The following is a 26,431-nucleotide window of genomic DNA, read 5'->3' as shown; positions in this document are numbered from 1 at the left end:
TTTAAGTGGCACTCTGGCTGCCAGGCCTGTGAGAGAGGTCTGTCCAGGGGCACTTCACCCACTCCGGCTAGAGTGGCGACGAGACGAATACAATTACAGAGGGCAGGACTGCCTTTACTATCCATAGCCTGATTCTGTGAAGTTGCTCTTCCTTCACCAGCCTATCCTGTCTACCTCAAGTTTACATGTTGGTCATGTTGACCGGAAAATAAAGCATTTGAAAACGTCAACTATCTATCTGGAAATTTGGTTACTGCTCTCAGCGCCACCATCACCCCTAGACACAGTAAAGAGGTAACTTAAATACGCAGATCCCAATTCTAATCAGCGGCTCCTCCGGGGGTAGCGCTACACATCTCTTGTATCATGTTTGCAGTCTCTGACCATCTATTGTATCATGTCTGCAGTCTCTGACCATCTCCTTCTATCATGTATTTAGTCTCTGACCATCTCCTGTATCATGTCTGCAGTCTCTGACCAGCTCCTCTATCATGTCTGCAGTCTCTGACCATCTCCTGTATCATTTCTGCAGTCTCTGACCATCTTCTGTATCATGTCTGCAGTGTCTGACCATCTATTGTATCATGTTTGCAGACATTATACAATAGATGGCCAGAGACTGCAAACATGATACAAGAGATGGTCAGAGACTGCAGACATGATACAAGAGATAGTCAAAGACTGCTGACATGATACAGAGGATGGTCAGAGACTGCAGACATTATACAATAGATGGCCAGAGACTGCAGTCTCTGACTATCCTGACTGTTTTCATCGGACAAACCGATGGTGTGTGGGTCCCATCGGTTTGTTTTCCATCAGTGAAAAAAATAGAACATGTTTTAAAATTTTCCTATGGATAAAAAAAACGATAGAAAAAAACGATCGTCTGTGTGGAAGTTCATCGGTCAAAAATCCACACATGCTCAGAATCAAGTCGACGCAAGCTCGGAAGAATTGAACTTTATTTTTCTCAGCTCGTAGTGTTGTACGTCACCGCGTTGGACACGGTCGGATTTTTGACCGATGGTGTGTAGGCAAGACTGATGAAAGTCAGCTTCATCGAATATCCGCCGAAAAAATCCATCGGATTGGATTCCATCAGATATCCGATCGTGTGTACAGGGCATTAGACTATCTCGTGTATCATGTCTGGAGTCTCTGATCATCTATTGTGTCATGTCTGCAGTCTCTGACCATCTCCTTCTATCATGTCTGCAGTCTCTGACCATCTCCTGTATCATTTCTGCAGTCTCTGACCATCCTCTGTATCATGTCTGCAGTCTCTGACCATCTCTTGTATCAGGTTTGTAGACATTATACAATAGATGGCCAGAGACTGCAAACATGATACAAGAGATAGTCAAAGACTGCTGACATGATACAGAGGATCGTCAGAGACTGCAGACATGATACAATAGATGGCCAGAGACTGCAGTCTCTGACCATCCTCTGTATCATGTCAGCAATCTTAAGCCCTGTACACATGATCGGTTTGTCTGCTGAAAACAGACCGATGGACTGTTTTCATCAGACAAACCGATTGTGTGTGGGTCCCATTGGTTTGTTTTCCATCAGTGAAAAAAATAGAACATGTTTTAAAATGTTCCTATGGATAAAAAAACTATAGAAAAAAATGATCGTCTGTGTGGAAGTCCATCGGTCAAAAATCCACACATGCTCAGAATCAAGTCGACGCATGCTCGGAAGCATTGGAATTTATTTTTCTCAGCACGTCGTAGTGTTTTATGTTACCGCGTTGGACACGGTCGGATTTTTGACCGATGGTGTGTATCAGATATCCGATCGTGTGTACAGGGCATTAGACTATCTCTTGTATCATGTCTGCAGTCTCTAATCATCTATTGTATCATGTCTGAAGTCTCTGATCATCTATTGCATGGGTGCTCAACCTGTGGCTCTCCAGCTGTTGCGGAACTACAAGTCCCATCATGCCTCTGCCTTCGAGAGTCATGCTTGTAACTGTCAGCGGCTTCCAATGCCTCATGGGAATTGTAGTTCTGCAACAGCTGGAGAGCCACAGGTTGAGCACCCATGATTTATTGTATCATGTCTGCAGTCTCTGATCATCTATTGTATCATGTCTGCAGTCTCTGATCATCTATTGCATGGGTGCTCAACCTGTGGCTCTCCAGCTGTTGCGGAACTACAATTCCCATGAGGCATTGCAAGCCGCTGACAGGTACAAGCATGTCTCCCAAAGGCTGAGGCATTATGGGAATTGTAGTTTTGCAACAGCTGGAGAGCCACAGGTTGAGCACCCATGATCTATTGTATCATGTCTCTGATCATCTATTGTATCATGTCTTCAGTCTCTGATCATCTCTTACATCATGCCCATAATCCTTGTCTATATCCTATTGTGTGTCTGCGGTCTCAGACAGTGAATAGTCACTTAATTTTATGTGCGACCCTTTGGTGATGTCAGGGGCCACACTTGAGGCCATTCATATTAAAGCGGTTCTCCACCCTAAAGTGAAGTCCCGCTGATCGGCACCCTCCCCCCCTCCGGTGTCACATTTGACACCTTTCAGGGGGGAGGGGGGTGCAGATACCTGTCTAAAGACAGGTATTTGCACCCACTTCCGGCCCAGGATTCGGGCAAAAGACGGGCATTGCGTCACATCCCGTCCCCCCCCCCCCCCCCATTGTGTGCTGGGAACACTCGGCTTCCAGCACAAAGCGAGAGCCAATCAGCGGGCGCGGCGCGACTCGCGCATGCGCCGTAGGGAACCGGGCAGTGAAGCCGCATCGCTTCACTTCCTGGTTCCCTCAGCGTGGATGGAGGGGGGAGCAGCAGGGTGACGAGCGATCGCTCGTGCTATGCTGCGGACGGCGCTGAACTCCAGGACAGGTAAGTGTCCTAATATTAAAAGTCAGCAGCTGCAGTATTTGTAGCTGCTGGCTTTTAATATATTTTTGGGGTGGAACATCCGCTTTAAGTAAGTTGACTGCCACTGATCTAAATACACCATAACATACTGGGTGCTTTGATTTCGGGTGTTCATTCGTTATGATCGCATTGTTTTCAATGGGAAGGAACGGTGAAGGAGCAGTATACATGCCGCTCCTCTCACCGCTCCAAAGAAGGTGCTGACAGGAGATTTTTTTGTCTCCCGCCAGCGCATCGCCTCGGTGTGAACGCCCTCGGGCTTTCACATTGAGTCTGCAGTGAAGGAGTTTTTCAGACAGGATAGCAGCGCTATTTTTAGCGCTGTACCGCCTGAAAAACTCCTCAATGTGAAAGGGGCGTAACATTCGGAAATTTGGAAATTCGAATAATCTGAAATAACTAACTATTAAATTAAAGGTATTGGAATTTCCTTTCAAATTTGTCTGTTAGTGAACGTAACCAATACGAATTTATCCAAAGTTACGAATTACCTTAAATAAGGAATGCCGCATCTAAACAAATGGAACGGAACAAATTATTAATAATAAATAATAATAATAATAATACGTTTTTATTATTATTTATTATTATTAATTCATTACGTTCCATTTGTTTAGATACAGCATTCATTATTTCGAAAAATAATTAGTAACTTCGGATAAATTTGCATTTGTTACGTTCACTAACAGACAAATTTGAAAGGAAATTCCAATACCTGTAATTGAATAGTTAGTAATAGTGAAGTTATTATTAGTTAATTATTATTTCAGATTTCCGAATGTGCAAATGTACGATTTTACTCATCTATGAATGTACGAATGTGCGAATGTAAGCATTTACGAATGTGCAAATGTACAAATTTACGACTTTACAAATTTACGAATGTATGAATGTAAGCATTTACGAATGTACGAATTTAAGCATTTACGAATGTACGAATTTACCACTTTACAAATTTATGAATTTACGAATTTAAGCATTTACGAATGTACGAATTTAAGCATTTACGAATGTACGAATTTACCACTTTACAAATTTATGAATTTACGAATGTAATGTAATGTAAATGTGCAAATGTACAAATGTACGAATTTAAGTATTTACGAATGTACAAAATTACGAATGTACGAATTTAAGCATTTACGAATGTGCAAATGTACAAATTTACGACTTTACAAATGTATGAATGTAAGCATTTACGAATGTACAAATTTACGAATTTAAGCATTTACGATGTACGAATTTACGAATGTATGAATTTACGAATGTGCGAATGTACAAATGTACGAATTTAAGTATTTACGAATGTACAAATTTACGAATGTACGAATTTAAGTATTTACGAATGTACAAAATTACGAATGTACGAATTTACGAATGTACGAATTTAAGTATTTACGAATGTACAAAATTACGAATGTACGAATTTAAGCATTTACGAATGTGCAAATGTACAAATTTACGGCTTTACAAATGTATGAATGTAAGCATTTACGAATGTACAAATTTACGAATTTAAGCATTTACGAATGTACGAATTTACCACTTTACAAATTTATGAATTTACGAATGTAAGCATTTACGAATGTACGAATTTACGAATGTGCGAATGTACAAATGTACGAATTTAAGTATTTACGAATGTACAAATTTACGAATTTAAAGCGGGGGGTTCACCCTAAAAAAAAATTCTAACAATACATGGAGCCGACCTAGGAGACCAACAGTATGCTGTTGTTTTTTTTTTTTTTTTTTTCGTACATACCTGTATAGCGCTATTTTCACCCCCGGCTTTCCCTCGGGAGTGGGCGTTCCTAATCACAGGCTGTGATTGACGTGCTTCTGACCGGCGCATACTGCGCGTCACGAGTTGCCGAAAGAATCCGAACGTCGGTGCGCATGCGCCGTATAGAGCCGCACCGACGTTCAGCTTCTTTCTGTAACTCGTGGCGCGCAGTATGCGCCGGTCAGAAGCACGTCAATCACAGCCTGTGATTAGAAACGCCCACTCCCGTGGAGAATATTGAGTGACAGGGGAGAAACTGCTGCAGGACTAAGGTAAGGATCGGCATTAAAAAAAAAAAAACAATGGATTAATTATTGTCTCTGCCTGCTAGTTTACTTGAAATTTTGGGTGAACCTCCGCTTTAAGTATTTACGAATGTACAAATTTAAGTATTTACGAATGTACAAATTTAAGTATTTACGAATGTACAAATTTACGAATTTAAGTATTTACGAATGTACAAATTTAAGTATTTACGAATGTACAAATTTAAGTATTTACGAATGTACAAATTTACGAATGTACAAATTTACAAATTTTCGAATTTACGAATGTGCGAATTTAAGCATTTACGAATATTCAGAAAAATTTGTTAAACGGGTATTCATTATTTAGATATTTCCAAATTTGACAAAATTCCTTTAAAACATTTTTTTTTAATGAAACGAATTGCACGTGTCTACTGAGAATGCTAAAAGTAATAAATGCTACAATGGCCAACCAAACTCTATGTTTGGGGCCCGTTTATAAGGCAAAGAGACAACAGAACCTACACAAAACACACATTTACTTTATCAACAAAGATAGTTAGACCGACAACCACTTGAAGGCCACCTGCTCGCCAATGGGACAACAGTGCTGAAGAAAACCACTAAATGACCTGCTGAATGAATCCACATCAAGTCACTAATAGATGACATCACCTTGGTTGCCGAGCTTAAAGCTGAAACATTTGTAGTATTCAATTTTCACAATTTTTTTTTCACTTATACCATATAAAAGCCCATTAGGGTTTACCTGCAGGTCAGAGAAGGTGTAGGACACGAGACGGGTGATCTGGTTCCCGGCCAGGTAGAGGACCCTCAGGTGCTCCAAACCTTTGAAGATGCTGCTGTTGAGGAGATGGATACGATTCCCATTGAGCGCCAGTTCCACCAAGTGCTGCTGGGACCTGAAGGCGCCGGGCTCCAGGGCGGAGATGCTGTTGTTCTGTATATAGAGGTATTGGAGTCCCAGGAGAGGAGACAAATCCTGCTGCTGGATCTGAGATATGGCGTTATCCTGTAAGAACACGGTCTGCGGAGAAGAGAAAAAAACATGGAATTCGGTTGGCTGCAATGCTGAGATCTCATGTGCTATGTGCATCATAAAAATAGGCCTAAGAAGCCAGGATGATGAAAAAAATCCCACGTGATTCGTTTCCTAAGGCCCCTTTCACACTGAGGCACATCTAAACTGCCAGTAAAACGCTGAGCGCTTTTGAAGAGCTTTCCATTCATTTCAATGGCGAGGGGCGTTCCTTCACCGCCCTGCCAGTGCACTGCCCCAGTGTGAAAGCATTCATTAAAGCGGAGGTTCACCCTAAAAAACATCTATGTACCCTCCCATCCAGCATACTTGCGTCAGCTACAGTATGCTTTTTTTAAGCCCCGGACCTTTAGCTAAATGCCCAGGCCAGGTTTTGCGATTCGGCACTGCGGTCGCTTTAACTGACAATTGTGCGGTCGTGCGACGTGGCTCCCAAACAAAATTGGCGTCCTTTTTCCCCCACAAATAGAGCTTTCTTTTGGTGGTATTTGATCACCTCTGCGGTTTTTATTTTTTGCGCTATAAACAAAAATAGAGCGACAATTTTGAAAAAAAATCTATATTTTTTACTTTTTGCTATAATAAATATCCCCCAAACACATATATATATATTTTTTCCTCAGTTTAGGCCGATACATATTCTTCTACATATTTTTGGTAAAAAAAAATCGCAATAAGTGTTTATCGATTGGTTTGCGCAAAACTTATAGCGTTTACAAAATAGGGGATAGTTTTATTGCATTTTTATTATATATTTTGTTTTTACTACTAATGGTGGCGATCAGCGATTTTTTTCGTGACTGCGACATTATGGCGGACACTTCGGACAATTTTAACACATTTTTGGGACCATTGTCATTTTCACAGCAAAAAAAGCATTTAAATTGCATTGTTTATTGTGAAAATGACAGTTGCAGTTTGGGAGTTAACCACAGGGGGCGCTGGAGGAGTTAGGGTTCACCTAGTGTGTGTTTACAACTGTAGGGGGGTGTGGCTGTAGGTCTGACGTCATCGATCGAGTCTCCCTATAAAAGGGATCACTCGATCGATGCAGCCGCCACAGTGAAGCACGGGGAAGCCGTGTTTACATACGACTCTCCCCGTTCTTCAGCTCCGGGGAGCAATCACGAGGGGTTTGCTAGAAACGAGTTGCCGCGCCCTCATCCCGGATCGCTCCCTGAGGCTTACCAACTGCCGCATGTACCGGGGGGGTCCCGATCAGACCCCTGACCCGCGGAAAGGCAGCGACGTGCGGGCACGTCGTTCTGCCTGTCTGTGCCATTTTGCCGACGTATATGTACATGCGGCGGTCGTTAATCGGTTAATCGTTCAGTTTCTTTTCAGACTCCCGCGGGGCAATAGGCGTTCCTATGAAGAGGGGAACATGATTGACGTGCGGCTATGGCGCGTCATGCGTTCCCGAAAATAGCCGGACTAGGACTCGGCTCTTCATGGCGCTATACGGCGCCTGCGCACAGACAAGGAGCTGACTGTGCAGGCGCCGTATACAGCCGAGTCCTATTTCGGCTATTTTCAGAACCATAGCCACATGTCAATCATGTTCCCCTCTTCATAGGAACGCCTATTCCCCGCGGGAGTCTGAAAAGAAACTGAACGATTAAACGGTAAATACAGCGCAAAAAAAAAGCATACGCAAGTACGCTGGATGGGATGGTATATAATTCTTTTAGGGTGAACCTCCGCTTTAATATTAATGGAAATAGGTTTTCGTGAGCTTTTCAGGCGCTTTTTTTTCCACGTTAAAGCGCCTGAAAAGCGCCCCTCAGTGTGAAAGTGGCTTTACAAAGCCACTTGTTTTACCATTTCAGCATTAATCACCTTTTTTTTTTTTTTTTTTTGAGAATTTAGTGCTGCGTCGCTTTAACTGACAATTGCGCGGTCGTGCGACGTGGCTCCCAAACAAAATTGGCGTCTTTTTTTTGCCCCACAAATAGAGCTTTCTTTTGGTGGTATTTTATCACCTCTGCGGTTTTTATTTTTTGTGCTATAAAGAAAAAAAATAAAGGGCTATATTCAGATAGCCCTGCGTAATTTAGTGCGGGCGTAACGTTACGCCGCCGTAAATTAGGGCGCAAGTTCCGTATTCAGAAAGAACATGCGCCCTAAGTTACGGCGGCGTAACGTATGTGGGCTGGCGTAAGCCCGCCTAATTCAAATGTGGATGTTGTGGGCGTGTTTTATTTAAATTATTGTTGACCCCGCGTATTTTACGTTTTTTTACGAACGCCGCATGCGCCGTTCATGAAAGAATCCCAGTGCGCACGCTCGAAATTCCGCCGCAAATCGTCATTGCTTTCGACGTGAACGTAAATTACGTCCAGCCCTATTTGTGAACGACTTACGCAAATAACGTAAAAAATTCAAAATTTGATGCGGGAACGACGTCCATACTTAACATTGGTTGCTCCTCATATAGCAGGAGCAACGTTACGCCGGAAAAAGCCTAACGCAAACGACGTAAAAAATTCCGCCGTGCGCACGTACGTTTGTGAATCTGCGTATCTCGGTCATTTGCATATTCTACACCGAAAACGGCGGAAGCGCCACCTAGCGGCCAGCGTAAATAGGCACCCTAAGGTACGACGGCGTAAGAGACTTACGCCAGTCGGATCTTAGCCTAATTTTGGCGTATCTTGCTTTCTGAATACAGAAAGAAGATACGCCGGCGCAGCTTTGAATTTACGCGGCGTATCTATAGATACACCGGCGTAAATTCTTGCTAAATCTAGCCCAAAATTTTGAAAAAAAATAAATAAATGTTTTACTTTTTGCTGCAATAAATATCCCCCCAAAAATATATATATATAAAAAAAAAAGGGGCAGATCCACAAAGCGAGTACGCCGGTGTATCTACTGATACGCCGGCGTACTTTCAAATTTCCCGCATCGTATCTTTGTTTTGAATCCTCAAAACAAGATACGACGGCGTCGAGTATGCAAATTAGGTATTTACGACGATCCATGAACGTACGAGCGGCCTTCGCATTCTTTTACGTCGTCTCTAGTCGGCTTTTTTCGGTGTATAGTTAAAGCTGCTATATGGTGGTGTACTCAATGTTAAGTACGGCCGTCGTTCCCGCGTATAATTTAAAAAAAAAATTTCATTTGCGTAAGTCGTCTGAATCGGGCTGGACGTAATTTACATCCACGTCAAAACAATGACGTCCTTGCGACGTCATTTAGCGCAATGCACGGTGGGAAATTTAGGGACGGCGCATGCGCAGTTCGTTCAGCACGGGGACGCGCTTCATTTAAATGAAACACGCCCCCCAAATCGCCGATTTGAATTAGGCGCGTTACGCCGCGAGAGATACACTACGCCGATGTAACTTACGGCGCAAATTCTTTCAGGATTCAAACCAAAAAAAGTAAGTTACAACGGCGTAGCGTATCTCAGACACGCTGCGCCGGGGCAGATCTTTGTGGATCTGCCCCATAATGTTTTCCTCAGTTTAGGCCGATACGTATTCTTCTACATATTTTTTGGTAAAAAAAAAAAAACGCAATAAGCGCCTATTGATTGGTTTGCGCAAAAATTATAGCGCCTACAAAATAGGGGATAGTTTTATGCAATTTGTATTATAATTTTTTTTTTTTTACTAGTAATGGCGGCGATCAGCGATTTTTACCGTGACTGCGATACTGTGACATTGGACACTTTTGACACTATTTTGGGACCATTGTCATTTATACAGCGATCAGTGCTTTAACCACTTCCGGACCGCCGCATGTACATATACGTCGGCAGAATGGCACGGACAGGCACATCAACGTACCTGTACGTGCCTGCCTAGACGTGGGTCCGATCGGGACCCCCCCCCCCCCGGTACATGCGGCGGTTCCCGTGGCTTCAGGAGCGATCCGGGACAAGGGCGCGGCTATTCGTTTCTAGCTGCCCCCTCGCGATCGCTCCCCGGAGCTGAAGAACGGGGAGAGCCGTATGTAAACACGGCTTCCCCGTGCTTCACTGTGGCGGCTGCATCGATCGTGTCATCCCTTTTATAGGGAGACTCGATCGGTGACGTCACACCTACAGCCACACCCCCCTACAGTTGTAAACACACACTAAGTGAAGCCTAACTCCTACAGCGCCCCCCTGTGGTTAACTCCCAAACTGCAACTGTCATTTTCACAATAAACAATGCAATTTAAATGCATTTTTTGCTGTGAAAATTACAATGGGGTAGATTCAGGTAGCAATTACGCCTGCGTATCCATAGATACGCAGCGTAATTGCTAAGTAGCGCCGGCGTATCGACTTACTGTATTCAGAAAGCTCGATACGCCGACTGCAGCCTAAGATATGACTGGCACAAGGCTCTTATGCCGTCGTATCGTAGGCTGCATTCTTACGATGGCCGCTAGGTGGCGTTCCCGTAGTGGTCAGCGTAGAGTATGCAAATTGCATACTCACGCCGATTCACAACCGTACGCGCGCCCTGCATTCGAATTTTACGTCGTTTGCGTTCGTCGGTTTCTGCGTAAGGCTGCTCCTGCTATTAGCAGGCGCAGCCAATGCTAAGTATACCCGTCGTTCCCGCGTCGCAATTTTTGGAAATTACGTCGTTTGCGTAAGTGAATCGTGAATGGCGCTGGACGCCATTTACGTTCACATTGAAGCAAATGACATACTTGCGACGTCATTTACCGCAATGCACGTCGGGAAAGTTTCCCGACGGAGCATGCGCACTACGTTCGGCGCGGGAACGCGCCTAATTTAAATGATCCACGCCCACTTACGGGATAATTTAAATTACGCGCGCTTACGACGGCCACTTTTACGGAACGCCCCCGCAAATTACGGAGCTACTGCTTCGTGAATGAAGCGTAGCGCAAGTAATTTACGGAGGCGTAGCGTAAAAACGGAACGCTGCGCCTCCGTAAGAGTGCGCAGCCCTACCTGAATCTACCCCAATGGTCCCAAAAATGTGTCAAAATTGTCTGAAGTGTCCGCCATAATGTCGCAGTCACAAAAAAAAATCGCTGATCGCCGCCATTATTAGTAAAAAATAAATAAATAATAAATCTATCCCCTATTTTGTAAACGCTACAAATTTTGCGCAAACCAATCGATAAACGCTTATTGCAATTTTTTTTACCAAAAATAGGTAGAAGAATACGTATCGGCCTAAACTGAGGAAAAAAAAATTATATATGTTTTTGGGGGATATTTATTATAGCAAAAAGTTAAAAATATTGCATTTTTTTCAAAACTGTCGCTCTATTTTTGTTTATAGCGCAAAAAATAAAAACCGCAGAGGTGATCAAATACCACCAAAAGAAATCTCTATTTGTGGGGAAAAAAGGACGCCAATTTTGTTTGGGAGCCACGTCGCACGACCGCGCAATTGTCTGTTAAAGCGACGCAGTGCCGAATTGTAAAAACCCCTTGGGTCATTTAGCAGCATATTGGTCCGGTCCTTAAGTGGTTAAAAATGCGCCGATTACTGTGTAAATGACACTGGCAGTGAAGGGGTTAACCACTAGGGGGCACTGAAGGGGTTAAGTGTGCCCTAGGGAGTGATTCTAGCTGTGTGGGGGTGGGGCTACCACTGACATGACACTGACATCTTCCCCGTTCTGCCGCTCCGTGACACGATCGCGGGACATGGGTGGATATTGAGTCCGCAGGTCCCGCGGGTTAGGTCGTGGAGCATAGGTCCAGGCCTATAGGTGCCAGGGTGGTGAAAAAAAGTTGCATTGCTTTGTTTCCTAACAAAGCCCCATGATCTCCATATCAGCACCGATCAATGGGACCTTCTCTACTACAGCGCCTTGAAAAAGTATTCATACCCCTTGAAATTTCCCACATTTTGTCATGTTACAGCCACAAAACATAAACTTATTTTATTGGGATTTTATGTGATGGGCCAACACAATGTGTCATATAATTGTGAAGTGGAAGGAAAATGATAAATGGTTTACATTTTCTTTTTTTTTTTTTACAAATAAATATGTGAAAAGTGTGTGTGGGGGGAGGGGGAGCATTTGTATTCAGCCCCCTTTACTCTGATAATTAAAATCTAGGGGAACCAATTGCCTTCAGAAGTCACCTAATTAGTAAATAGAGCCCACCTGTGTGTCATTTGATCTCAGTATAAATACAGCTGTTCTGTGAAGCCCTCAGAGGTTTGTTAGAGAACCTTAGTGAACAAACAGCATCATGAAGGCCAAGGAACACACCAGACAGGTCAGGGATAAAGCTGTGGAGAAGTATAAAGCAGGGTTAGGTTATAAAAAAAAAAATCTCCCAAGCTTTGAAGATCTCACGGAGCTTCTGTTCAATCCATCATCGGAAAATGGAAAGAGTATGGCACAACTGCAAACCTACAAAGACACGGCCGTCCACCTAAACTGACCGGGCCGGGCAAGGAGAGCATTCATCAGAGGAGCAGCCAAGAGGCCCCATGGTAACTCTGGAGGAGCTGCAGAGATCCACAGCTCAGGGGGGAGAATCTGTCCACAGGACAACTATTAGTGGTCTCTCCACAAATCTGCCCTTTATGGAAGAGTGACAAGAAGAAAGACATTGGAGGAAGAAAGACATAAGAAGTCCTGTTTGTAGTTTGTGAGAAGCCATGTGGGGGAGGGGACACAGAAAACATGTGGAAGAAGGGGCTCTAGTCACATGACACCAAAATTCAACTTTTTGGCCGCTATGTGTGGGGAAAACTAACACTGCACATCACCCTGAACACACCATCCCCACTGTGAAACATGGTGGTGGCAGCATCATGTGGTGGGGATGCTTTTCCTCAGCAGGGACAGGGAAGCTGGTCAGAGTTGATGGGAAGATGGATGGAGACAAATACAGGACAATCTTAGAAGAAAACCTGTTAGAGTCTGCAAAAGACTTGAGACCTGGGGGGGGGGGGGGGGTTCACCTTCCAGCAGGACAACGACCCTAAAGTACAGCCAGAGCTACAATGGAATGGTTTAGATCAAAGCCTATTCATGTGTTAGAATGGCCCAGTCACAGTCCAGACCTAAATCCCATCGAGAATCTGTGGCAAGACTTGAAAATTGCTGATCACAGACGCTCTCCATCCAATCTGACAGAGCTTGAGATATTTTACAAAGAAGAAGAATGGGCAGAAATGTTCCTCTCTAGATGTGCAAAGCTGGTAGAGACACCCCCAAAAAGACTTGTAGAGAAAGGGGGTTCTACAAAGTATTGACTCCGGGGGGGCGCCATACAAATGCCCCTCCCCCCACACTTTTCACAGATTTATTTGTATCATTTATCATTTTCCTTCCACCTTGATGTGACACTTTGTGTCTCTCACATAAAATACATTTACGTTTCTTGGCTGTAACATGAGAAGATGTGGGGAATTCTTATAACTGTTGATAAAGTAATGCTGCCGTTGGACTCTGAAGGCACCACCTGGGGCTCCGGTGCCGCTGGATGGAAATCCCGGGAGATCTTCCCCTACAGGCGATGTGTCCGCCTCGGGGGACTCATTTCCAACACATTATTCATGCATGAAATATTTACCTTTCCCCCATTAATAATGTATAGTGCGCACCTCCATCTTAATCCTCAATCCCGCCGCTATATGTTCTGTAGGCACAGAGCCGGCACTGGCCTGTTTACATCTTTGCTGTTCCATATTTTTTTTTTTTTTTTTTACTGTATTTTACGTACAGACTGCAACACCTTCTCTGTTCTGCCAACCAAAAAACTGCACATGTGATCAGTTATGACACCAGCCATTGGATGGTTTGACAGTTTGGTTGAGAGCACAACCAATGTGACAGTTAGCAATCCCGGCATGCCGGAAATGTAACTGCTTTTTGAAAACTGTTAAATCGATGGGTTTACTTCCACTTTAACCACTTAAGACCCGGACCAAAATGCAGGACCTTGCCCCTTTTTGCGATTCGGCGCTGCGTCGCTTTAACTGACAATTGCGCGGTCGTGCGACGTGGCTCCCAAACAAAAATTGGCGTCCTTTTTTTCCCACAAATAGAGATTTCTTTTGGTGGTTTATTTATCACCTCTGTGGTTTTTATTTTTTGCGCTATAAACAAAAATAGAGCGACAATTTTGAAAAAAAAACAATATTTTTCACTTTTTGCTATAATAAATATCCCCCAAAAAGATATAAAAAAAAACATTTTTTTCCCTCAGTTTAGGCCGATACGTATTCTTCTACCTATTTTTGATAAAAAAAAATCGCAATAAGCGTTTATCGGTTGGTTTGCGCAAAATTTATAGCGTCTACAAAATAGGGGATCGTTTTATTGCATTTTTATAATTTTTTTTTTTTTACTACTAATGGCGGCGATCAGCGATTTTTTTTGTGACTGCGACATTATGGCGGACACATCGGACAATTTTGACACATTTTTGGGACCATTGTCATTTTCACAGCAAAAAATGCATTTAAAATGCATTGGGGTAGATTCAGAAAGCAATTACGCCGGCGTATCCATAGATACGCAGCGTAATTGCTAAGTAGCGCCGGCGTATCTACTTTCTGTATTCAGAAAGCTCGATACGCCGACTGTAGCCTAAGATACGACTGGCATAAGTCTCTTACGCCGTCGTATCTTAGGGTGCATTCTGACGCTGGCCGCTAGGTGGCGCTCCCATAGATGTCAGCGTAGAATATGCAAATTACATACTTACGCCGATTCACGAACGTACGTGCGCCCGGCGGTAGTTTTTTTACGTCGTTTGCGTACGTCGTTTTCGCCGTAAGGCTGCTCCTGCTATTAGGAGGCGCAGCCAATGTTAAGTATGGCCCGCGTTGCGATTTGGAATTTTTACGTAGTTTGCGTAAGTCGTCCGTGAATGGCGCTGGACGCCATTTACGTTCACGTCGATACCAATTACGTCCTTGCGACGTCAATTACCGCAATGCACGTCAAAAAATGTATTTTAGGGACGGCGCATGCGCAGTACGTTCGGCGCGGGAACGCGCCTAATTTAAATGATCCACGCCCCCTACGGGATCGTTTGAATTACGCGCGCTTACGCCGGCACCTTTTACGCTGCGCCGCCGCAACTTTATAGGCAAGTGCTTTGTGAATCAAGCACTTGCCCATAAAACTTGCGGCGGCGTAACGTAAATGTCATTCGTTACGCCGCCGCAGTTTTGCGCGCCCCTCCCTGAATCTACACCATTGTTTATTGTGAAAATGACAGTTGCAGTTTGGGAGTTAACCACAAGGGGGCGCTGATGGGGTTACGTGTGACCTCATGTGTGTTTACAACTGTAGGGGGGTGTGGCTGTAGGACTGACGTCATCGATTGTGTCCCCCTATAAAAGGGATGACACGATCGATGCAGCCGCCACAGTGAAGAACGGGGAAGCCGTGTTTACACACGGCTCTCCCCGTTCTTCAGCTCCGGGGAGCGATCGCGGGACTCCAGCGGCGATCGGGTCCGCGAGTCCCGCGGTCACGGAGCTTCGAACCGGGCCCCCACGGCTGGGCTTAAAGGACAACGTACCTATACGTTGATGTGCCCAGCCGTACCATTCTGCCGACGTATATCGGTGTGAAGGGGTCCTTAAGTGGTTAAAGTGGAGTTCCACCCAAAAATGGAACTTCCACTTTTTGGATTCCTCTCCCCCCCCCCTCCGGTGTCACATTTGGCACCTTTCAGGGGGGAGGGGGGAGAAGATACCTGTCTAATACAGGTATTTGCTCCCACTTCCTGACATAGATCACCGCAGTGATCGCGGTGACCTACGTCATGTCCGGCGCCTAGACTGTCCCCTCCCCCCGCTGTCTTCTGGGAAACACACAGTTCCCAGAAGATATCGGGAAGAGGTGAGGACGCGCAGCGCGACTCGAGAATGCGCAGCAGGGAACCGGGAAGTGAAGCCTTAAGGCTTCATTTCCCGATTCCCTCACCGAGGATGGCGGCGGGGTCAGCCGAGAGCGGAGCGATTGATCGGCTTTGGCTGCCGACATCGCGGGCACCCAGGACAGGTAAGTGTCTATTGATTAAAAGTCAGCCGCTGCAGTATTTGTACCTGCTGGCTTTTAACATTAATTTTTTTAGGCGGACCTCCGCTTTAACAGTGCAATCTGCTAATTGGCTGCTTGAGTATGCACGTCTAAAGGGATGTCAGAGATGTGTTCTTTCACATGATGACACATGAGCGGACAGGTAGAAGAACCTACCTGGGCAGATGAGCAGATGTTGGCCCAGAATGACCTTCAACCCCTTAGATCCGCACTCCACGGCCATGCCGTAACAGTGGTGCTCTGAGAGGAAGGGCTGAGTGTGGAGGGCCAGGAATGATGGTATGAAAAATACTTTGAAGCCTTCATTACCTATCTAAACAACTCCAATTATCATCAATCCCCTTATTTTCCTGATCTGTAGTATCACAGCTATTAGTTTTCTGTGCCATTAAATTATTCTGTTGTTGAGCTTTATTTGAAAGAACACATCTTCAGCATCCCTTTAGACATGCATGCTCCTCACTGTTGTCCACTGCATGCTGCAGACTTTTAGGTAGATTCAGGTACATTGGAGTAAAGTTACGGCGGCGTAGCTTAACGTGTTTAGGCTACGCCGCCGTAAATTAGCTAGGCTAGTATTGATTCTCAATATACTTGCCTGCTAATATACGGCGGCGTAGCCTAAAGCGGGTGGGCGTAAGGGCGCCGAATTCAAATGTGTGTTAGGGGGGCGTGTTTAAAGCTAATAAGGCTTGCATTTACGTTTTTGACGTTTTTCGGTAACTGCGCATGCGCCGGGCGCCTACATTTCCCAGTGAGCATTGCGGCTAAGTACGCCGCACGGGCCTATTGATTTTGACGTGGACGTAAACGACGTAAATCCCGATTCGCGGACGACTTACGCAAATGACGTAAAAAATTTGAATTTCGCGGCGGGAACGGCGGCCATACTTGACATTACTATTCCACTAGGGCCTAGCTCTAACTTTACGCGCCCTATCTCTTACGTAAACGGCGTAAAAGTACTGCGTCGGCCGGGCGTACGTTCGTGAATCGGCGTTTCTCCTAATTTGCATGATCTACGCCGACCGCAATGGAAGCGCCACCTAGCGGCCATCTGAAATATTGCAATCTAAGATAGGACGGCGCAAGCCGTCGTATCTTAGATATGTTTAAGCGTATCTCTGTTTGAGCATACGCTTAAACATACGTCGGCGTAGATTCTGAGTTAGGTCGACTTATCTACTGATAAGTCGGCCTAACTCTACCTGAATCTACCTACAAAACAGACTTTAACAGAATGACAGTGCTTGAGCATGCACGTCTAAAGGGATGTCAGAGATGTGTTCTTTCACACAATGACACATGAGTGGACAGGTAAAAGCACCTACCTGGGCAGATGTGTGGATGTTGGCCTGGAATGTCCTTCAACCCCTTTAGATCCGCACTCCACGGCCACGCCGTAACAGTAGTGCTCTGAGAGGGCCAGGAATGAGGGTATGAAAAATAGCTGCAGCAGCTACTTTGAAGCCCCAATTCATTACCTGTCTAAACAACTTCATTCAACATCAATCCCCTCTTCTCCCGATCTGTACTATCCCGATTATCATAGCTATTCATTTTCTGTGCCATCAATAATTCGGTTTCTAAACTTTGAAAGAAAAAATACATTTCTGGCATCCCTTTAGACATGCATGCGCCTCACTGTTGTTCGCTGCATGCTTCAGACTTTACCAGTGCAATCTGCTAATCGGCTGCTTGAGTATGCACGTCTAAAGGGATGTCAGAGATGTGTTCTTTCACATAGTGACCACTTTGTGGACAGGTGAAAGGAACCTACCTGGGCAGATGTTGGTCGGAATGACCTTCAACCCCTTAGGTCCGCACTCCACGGGCCACGCCGCAACAGTGGTGCTCTGAGAGGAAGGACTGATTGTGGAGGGCCAGGAATGATGGTATGAAAAATAACTGCAGCAGCTACTTTGAAGCCCCAATTCATTACCTGTCTAAACAACTCCATTCATCATCAAACCCCTCTTCCCCTGATCTGTACTATCACAGCTATTAGTTTTCTGTGCCATCAATAATTCTGTTTTTGAGCTTTATTTGAAAAAATAAAAATCTGGCATCCCTTTAGACATGCATGCTGACCATTGCGTGCTGCAAACTTTATCTGTGCGATCTGCTGGTCAGCTACTTTGAGTATGCACGTCTAAAGGGACGTCGGAGATGTGTTCTTTCACACAGCGACCAAATTTACGGACAGGTGAAAAGGACCTACCTGGGTAGACGGGTGGATGTTGGCCGGAATGGCCTTCAGCCCCTTGGATCCGCACTCCACGGCCATGCTGTAACAGCGGCACTCTGAGGGGCAGGGCTGGGCGCGGAGGGCCAGGAATGACGGTATGAAGAAGGCGGCGATGATGACGAACGAGTGATCCGATGAGGCCATTTTACTGCGGCTGCCGAGAGAGGAAAAAAAAATAAAAAACACTAAAGAGACATGTAAAAAAAAATCGAAACGCGTTTTGGGAGGCGTCATATTAGTATCACATACAATGTACATTTATTACTTCTAACCGAATCCATCAAGAGAAGGTCATTTATATTCATTTATTGCTTTTCATTTTCTTTTCAATATTGTTTTATACATAGTTTGTATGTAGGAGGGAATACAGAGGGGGAGGAGCAATCAGATTTCAACAAAGTGCATTGGAAAAAAAACATGGACTGAAAAGTGAAGGCGCCAATGGGATTTCTGTAGCCTTGGGGTATGGGCGGGGCTGCCATTAGAAATCATGGGGTCCTGTACCGCCTACATGGCAGGGCATCGCCCCCACAGAGTGCCGGGGTCAGGAGTGGGTAATGCACAGAGTGGAGGGGTCAGGAGTGGGTAATGCACAGAGTGAGAAGTGCATAATGTACAGAGTGCAGGGGTCAGAAGTGCATAATGTACAGAGTGCAGGGGTCAGAAGTGCATAATGTACAGAGTGCAGGGGTCAGAAGTGGGTAATGCACAATCCTGACCCCTGCACTCTGTGCATTACCCTCTTCTGACCCCTGTACTCTGTACATTACCCACTCCTGACCCCTGCACTCTGTACATAATGCACTTCTCACTCTGTGCATTACCCACTTCTGACACATGAACTGAGTGTAGAGGTCAGGAATGCATAATGCACAGAGTGCAAAGTCCAGGAGTGGGTAATGCACAGAGTTCAGAAGTGGGTGATGCACAGAGTGCAGGGGTCAGAAGTGGGTAATGTACAGAGTGCAGAGGTCAGGAATGCAAAATGCACATGAGTGCAGGGGTCAGGAGTAATGCACAGAGTTGAGAAGTGCATAATGTACAGAGTGAAAGGGTCAGGAGTGGGTAATGCACAGAGTTGAGAAGAGCACAGAGTGGAGGGGTCAGGATTGGGCAATGCACAGAGTGGAGGGGTCAGGAGTATTTAACAAAGAGTACATGAGTCGGGAGTGGGTAACATACAAAGTGCAGGGGGTCAGGAGTTGGTAATGCACAGAGTGGAGGGGTCAGGAGTGGCTAATGCACAGAGTGGAGGGGTCAGGAGCTGCTAATGTACAGAGTCAGGAATGCATAATGCACAGTGTGCAGGGTCCAGGAGTGGGCAATGCACGGAGTGCAGGGGTCAGGAGTGGGTAATTCACAGAGTGCAGGGGTCAGGAGCTGGTAATGCACATAGTGCAAGGGGGAGGCAAGAGTAATGCAGAGTGCAGAGGTCAGGGATACAGAGTTCAAGGGTCAGGAGTGGGTAATGCACAGAATAGAGGGGTCAGGAGTGGGCAATGCAAAGAGTGCAGGGGCCAGGAGTGGGTAATTCACAGAGTTGAGAAGTGCATAGAGTGAAAGGGTCAGGAGTGGGTAATGCACAGAGTGCAGGTGTCAGGAGTATTTAACAAAGAGTACAGGAGTCAGGAGTGGGTAACAAACGAAGTGCAGGAGTCAGGAGTTGGTAATACACAGAGTGGAGGGGTCAGGAGTGGGCAATGCAAAGAGTGGAGGGGTCATGAGTTGGTAATGCAGAGGGTGTAGGGGCCAGGAGTAGGTAATGCACATAGTTAATGGGTCAGGAGTGGAAAATCCACAGAGTGGAGGGGGTCAGAAACTGGTAATACACAGAGTGCAGGGGTCAGGAGTATTTAACAAGGAGTACATGAGTCAAGAGTGGGTAACATACCAAGTGCAGGGGTCAGGAGTGGGTAATGCACAGGGTGCAGGGGTCAGGAGTGGGGTCAGGAGTGGGTAATGCACAGAGTGCAGGTGTCAGGAGTATCTAACAAGGAGTACATGAGTCAGGAGTGGGTAACATATGAAGTGCAGGGGTCAGAGTGCAAAGGTCAGGAATGCATAACGCGCAGTGTGCAGGGGTCAGGAGTAGGTAATGCACAGAGTCCAGGAGTTCATGATGCACAGAGCGCAGGGTTTTAGGAACGCAGAGGGGGTCAGTAGCTCACAGAATGCGAGGGCGGGAGTGTCTAATCTACACAGTGCAGGGGTCAGGAGTGGGTAATGGGTCAAGGCTTTTCTTGGCCTCCAATGAACCCCCTACATTCCAGGCATACTGCAGGCTGTGCCCACCTCTACCAGCACTCAGATCCCCCTCCCCCCACCTCTATATACCGGGTCCTAGGCGGCTGAGGTTGAAGCACTCGATTGGTGGAGGGCCGGTGGTGTGACCCGGAGATCTGATATATGACGACTCTCAGCCAGTCTATGGTGGTGATCGGCAGTCAGTCTCTCGGATGGAAAGGTCGGCTGTCTGTCCCGGGCTCTGGGGATAGTCGGGTTCTCCAATCATTATTGAGGATTATTTATTCTTCGTTCAAAATGAAATAAAATGGTTTACGGTGCAAATCCCTCCCCCTCCCCCACCCCCCTATAGGAGATTGGATGACTGAGAAAACAAAACCCGGCGCATCGAATAAATGGAAGATTGTATTAGAGAGAGAGAGAGAGAGAGAGAACAAATAGACGGAAAATATGACCCTACGATATTATTGATTTTACAGCGCCATGAAAAAGTATTCATACCCCTCTACACACAGTGGGGTAGATTCAGTAACATTTGCGCATTTTTTACGTAGGCGCAGGGCACCGTTTTTGCCCTGCGCCCCCGCAAATTTTCTGCGCTACCCTCGATTCACGGAGCAGTAGCTCCGTAAATTGCATGGGCGCTCCGGCAAAATGCACGGCGTAAGCGCGCAATTCAAATGATCCCGTAGGGAGCGGGAATCATTTGAATTAGGCGGGTTCCCGCGCCGAGCGTAGTGCGCATGCTCCGTCGGGAAACTTTCCCGACGTGCATTGCGGTAAATGACGTCGCAAGGACGTCATTTGCTTCAAAGTGAACGTGAATGGCGTCCAGCGCCATTTACGATTCACTCACGCAATCAACGTAAATTTCAAATTTCGCGACGCGGGAACGACGGGTATACTTTAGCATTGGCTGCCCCTGCTATAGAAGGGGCAGCCTTACGCAAAAAACCGACGTACGCAAACGACGTAAACTGCGTACGCAGGGCTCGCGTAACGTTGTGAATCGGCGTTAGTATGCAATTTGCATACTATACGCTGAGCACAACGGGAACGCCACCTAGCGGCCATCGTAAGAATGCAGCCTAAGATATGCGGGCATAAGAGCCTTATGCCACGCATATCTTAGGCTGCAGTCGGCGTAACGAGCTTTCTGAATCAGGAGAAGTAAGGGGCAAGTAAGCAATTGCGCTGCGTAACTATGGTTACGCAGGCGCAATTGCTTCTTGAATCTGGGCCAGTGCCTGGAAAAAGTATTCATACCCCTTGACATTTTCTCATGTTACACCCAAAAACATAAATGTATTTTATTGGGATTTTATGTGAGAGACACAAAGTGTCACATAATTGTGAAGTGGAAGGAAAATGATACAAATAAATCTGTGAAAAGTGGGGGGGGGGGGGGCATTTGTATGGCGCCCCCCGGAGTCATTACTTTGTAGAACCCCCTTTCTCTACAAGTCTTTTTGGGGGGTGTCTCTACCAGCTTTATCCATCTAGAGAGGGACATTTCTCCCCATTCTTCTTCTCTGTAAAATATCTCAGTCTCTGTCAGATTGGATGGAGAGCGTCTGTGATCAGCAATTTTCACGTCTTGCCACAGATTCTCAATGGGATTTAGGTCTGGACTGTGACTGGGCCATTCTAACACATGAATAGGCTTTGATCTAAACCCTTCCATTGTAGCTCTGGCTGTACTTTAGGGTCGTTGTCCTGCTGGAAGGTGAACCTCCCCCCCCGGTCTCAAGTCTTTTGCAGACTCTAAGGCCCCGTACACACGTCCGAGAAACTCGACGGGCAAAACACATCGTTTTGCTCGTCGAGTTCCTTGTGAAGCCCCCGAGGATCTCGGCGAGCCAAGTTTCCTCATTGACTAACGAGGAATACACACAAAAATGCCACAATAAATACACACAAAAAAATCTGCAATTAATACTAATTGCAGACTTTTTTGTGTGTATTTATTGTGACATTATTTGTATTAATTGAGGAATTTTTGTGTGTATTAATTGTGGCATTGTGTATGTATCTATTGTGGCATTTTGTGTGTGTATTTATTGTGGAATTTCTTGTGTGTATTTATTGTGGAATTTTTGTGTGTGTTTATTGTGGCATTTTGTGTGTGGATTTATTGTGGCATTTTTTGTTTGTATTTATTGTGACATTTTTATGTGTATTTATTGTGAAATGTTTTATGTGTATTTATTGAGGTAATTATTGGGGCATTTTTTTGTGTATTTATTGTGGCTTTTTGTGTGTATTCTTTATTATGGCATTTTAAGTGTATATTTATGGCGGCATTATTTGTATTTATTGTGGCATTAAGTGTATTTATTGTGACATTTTTTGTTTGTATTTATTGTGGCATTTTTGTGTGTATTAAGTGTGTTTTTTTTGTGTGTGTGTTTTAATGTGCCATTTCTTTTCCTTTTTTGTGTATTGATTATGTAATTTTTTTGTGTGTATTTATTGTGCCATTTATTTTATTTTTTTGTGTATTTATTGTGGCATTTTTTTGTGTGTATTTATTGTGGCATTTTTTATTTTATTTTTTGTGTATTTATTATGGCATTTTTTTGTGTGTATTTATTGTGGCATTTTTTTGTGTGTATTTATTGTGGCATTTTTTTGTGTGTATTTATTGTGGCATTTCTAAGGAATAAAACACAGGTGAATGTGTGTGTATTGCAGAGGTGTACTGAACATGTATTTTCCCTTCGGCCAGACATTTACTATTAATAAGCGCTCACCTCACGCCGACATGAATATACAATTCCATCCATTTCTTGGCGTGTTTCTGCCGCACGAGGCGGGTAGAAGATACCTCGCCATTTCCTCTCCATCGCTGTATATTAAAGGCCCTCGGGTGCCCTTCTCGCCTCTTTAAATGCGGCAGACATCTGAGGTGACTCACGCCAGCCTGACCTCCCGACACGCAGTCCCGGCGCCCCCCTCCGGAGACCGCCAATCAAAGCTTCCTGCCAAAGATTCTCAGAAAGAACCGGCGCCGGGGACTCCGAATTCTATAAAAACCTGAGAATGATCTTTTGTGAAATATCCAGAATAATTCCGCTTTCAACTGTGAAAAAAAAAATATATATGGCGTGATCCCCTCTCTATCGTTCTTCCGGGAACGCCGCCGGGCTGGACGGGTAGATGTAGAAGCATCAAACAGCTTAATGTGAAATACAGTGCCTTGGTAAAAGTATTCATACCCCCTTTTTCCACACTTTTCACATATTATTGTGGAATTTTTTATGTGTATTTGTTGTGGCTTTTTGTGTGTATTCTTTATTGTGGCATTTTTAGTGTGTATTTATTGCTGCATTTTTGTGTGTATTTATGGTGGCATTATTTGTATTTATTGTGCCATTATTTGTATTTATTGTGGCCTTATGTGTATGTATTGTGGCATTTTTTGTTTGTATTTATTATGGCATTTTTGTGTGTATTAAGTGTGGATTTTTTGTGTGGATTTATTGTGGCATTTTTTTATTTTATTTTTTTTGTGGATTTATTATGGCATTTTTTTGTGTGGATTTATTGTGGCATTTTTTTTGTGGATTTATTATGGCATTTTTTTGTGTGTGCATTTATTGTGGCATTTTTTTATTTTATGTTTTGTGTATTTTATTATGGCATTTTTTTTTTGTGGATTTATTGTGGCATTTTTTTATTTTATGTTTTGTGTGTATATAAAAACATAAATAATAATATGGCATTTTTGTGTGTGTATTTATTGTGGCATTTTTTTTTTATTTTGTGTATTTATTATGGCTTTTTTTTGTGTGTGTGTATTTATTGTGGCATTTTTTTATTTTTGTGTATTTATTATGGCATTTTTTTTGTGTGTGTATTTATTGTGGATTTTTTGTGTGTATTTATTGTGGCATCTTTTTATTTATTTTTTTGTGTATTTATTATGGCATTTTTTTGTGTGTATTTATTGTGGCATTTTTTATGTGTATTTATTGTGGCTTTTTTTTATTTTATTTTTTGTGTATTTATTATGGCATTTTTTTGTGTGTATTTATTGTGGAATTTTTTTTATTTTATGTTTTGTGTATTTTTTATGGCATTTTTTCGTGTGTATTTATTGTGGCATTTTTTTTGTGTATTTATTATGGCATTTTTTGTGTATTTATTCTGGCATTTTTTTATTTTATGCTTTGTGTATATAAACACATAAATAATAATATGGCATTTTTGTGTGTGTATTTATTGTGGCATTTTTTTGTGTATTTATTATGGCTTTTTTGGTGTGTGTGTATTTACTGTGGCATTTTTTTATTTTTGTGTATTTATGATAGCATTTTTTTTGTGTGTGTATTTATTGTGGCACTTTTTTATTTTATTTTTTGTGTATTTATTATGGCATTTTTTTGTGTGTATTTATTGTGGCATTTTTTTTTGCGTATTTATTATGGCATTTTTTTGTGTGTATTTATTGTGGCATTTTATTTTTTTATTTTTTGTGTATTTATTATGGCTTTTTTATTGTGTGTGTGTATTTATTGTGGCATTTTTTTTTATTTTTTGTGTATTTATTATGGCATTTTTTTTGTGTGTGTATTTACTGTGGCATTTTTTTTTGTGTGTATTTATTGTGGCATTTTTTTTAGTGTGTGTATTAATTGTGGAATTTTTTGCCTTGAAAAAAGAATTCATACCCCTTGAAATTTTCCACACTTTTCACATATTTGTATCATTTTCCTTCCACTTCACAATGATGTGACACTTCGTGTTGTGTCTCTCACATAAAATCCCAATAAAATACATTTACGGTTTTGTGGTTGTAACATGAGAAAATGTGGAACATTTTAAGGGGTATGAATACTTTTTCAAGGCGCTGTAAATGAATTATTAGCACTTGGCTAAGCACCGGATCCATAGAGCACCATGAGAGGCATTATGTTTATTATTAATAATCATCGTCCATTCTGCTTCGTGGAGTGAGATAATTCCACCCCTTCCTTCTGGTAATGAAGCCGTACAAGGATCAGTGATTGAAGGAGAACGGCAATTTAAACGCAATCAAATCCAGGATTGTGTCAGGAGAGGAAACGTTTTTTTTTGTTTTTTTTTAAGCACAGAACCTAATGAGGAGAAACAGTCGTTTGTGTCTCTGCCCCTCCCACAATGAAGATACTTCTGCAGTAGTTTGTGTCTCTGCCCCTCCCACAATGAAGATACTTCTGCAGTAGTTTGTGTCTCTGCCCCTCCCACAATGAAGATACTTCTGCAGTAGTTTGTGTCTCTGCCCCTCCCACAATGAAGATACTTCTGCAGTAGTTTGCGTCTCTGCCCCTCCCACAATGGTGAGATTTCCAGAAAAGCCCAGAGCAGGGGAACGCAGTGGACTCGGTGGAGGGCTGGCATGACTGACGTCACAGGGGACAGAAAAAACAATGATTGGCTGTCAGTACCCGGGGGGCGGAGAGGGGAGTTTATTTAAGGGTTGGTTCCCGCCCTCCCGGCAACACAGCGCGGAGGAAAGTTCAGTGCAGGATGTCTGAGGTGGAGCTCATGTTAGCACAGCTGCAGGCTGAGGCGTCGGCGCACGGCCCTGAGTGGCTTCGGGACCAGCTGCGGCCTATATTCGGTAGGTCGGCAGCTATTGAGGACGCGGGGGGGAGGGACACAGGGCGCGCCCGGCGTTCTCGCCCGCCGGAACGCTTTTCCCCGGACACATCCCCCAGGGCCCAAAGAAAACAGGGGAGTCCCCGTTCGCGGGCCCCTCCGGGCCCCCCCGCCAAGCGCGCAGCATTGCCCACAAGGGGGGGGGAACGGGAGGAATCCCAATCGGGGCCGTGGCACGGCAGCAGGCCGGTCGGCCAGCCCTGGAGCAGCACCTGGGCCCGCGCAGCGTACGGAGCAGGATTCGGCGGGCCCCGCCCCCCGCTCCACCGTGGGGGGTGCGGCG

The 26,431-nt window shown here is 44.3% G+C and overlaps 1 protein-coding gene across 1 annotated transcript in view; it reads right to left on the bottom strand.

Annotated features, from left to right (window-relative positions):
* The window catches only part of LRRC24 (leucine rich repeat containing 24), a 166,297-nt gene that overhangs the window by 12,616 nt on the left and 127,250 nt on the right, over positions 1-26,431 (bottom strand). The window contains exons 2-3 of the mRNA XM_040355199.1: positions 18,235-18,415; positions 5,718-5,996 (exon numbers count right to left, since the gene is read on the bottom strand). Coding sequence (XP_040211133.1) covers positions 5,718-5,996; positions 18,235-18,405 — 450 coding nt within the window. The 5' untranslated portion in view covers positions 18,406-18,415. The remainder of the gene's footprint in view (positions 1-5,717; positions 5,997-18,234; positions 18,416-26,431) is intronic.

This window comes from Rana temporaria, chromosome 5 (assembly GCF_905171775.1).
Source record: "Rana temporaria chromosome 5, aRanTem1.1, whole genome shotgun sequence".
NCBI classification, from domain to species: Eukaryota; Metazoa; Chordata; class Amphibia; order Anura; family Ranidae; genus Rana; species Rana temporaria.
The sequence above is the reverse complement of the archived record's forward strand: the minus strand, read 5'-3'. Positions and strand labels throughout refer to the sequence as shown.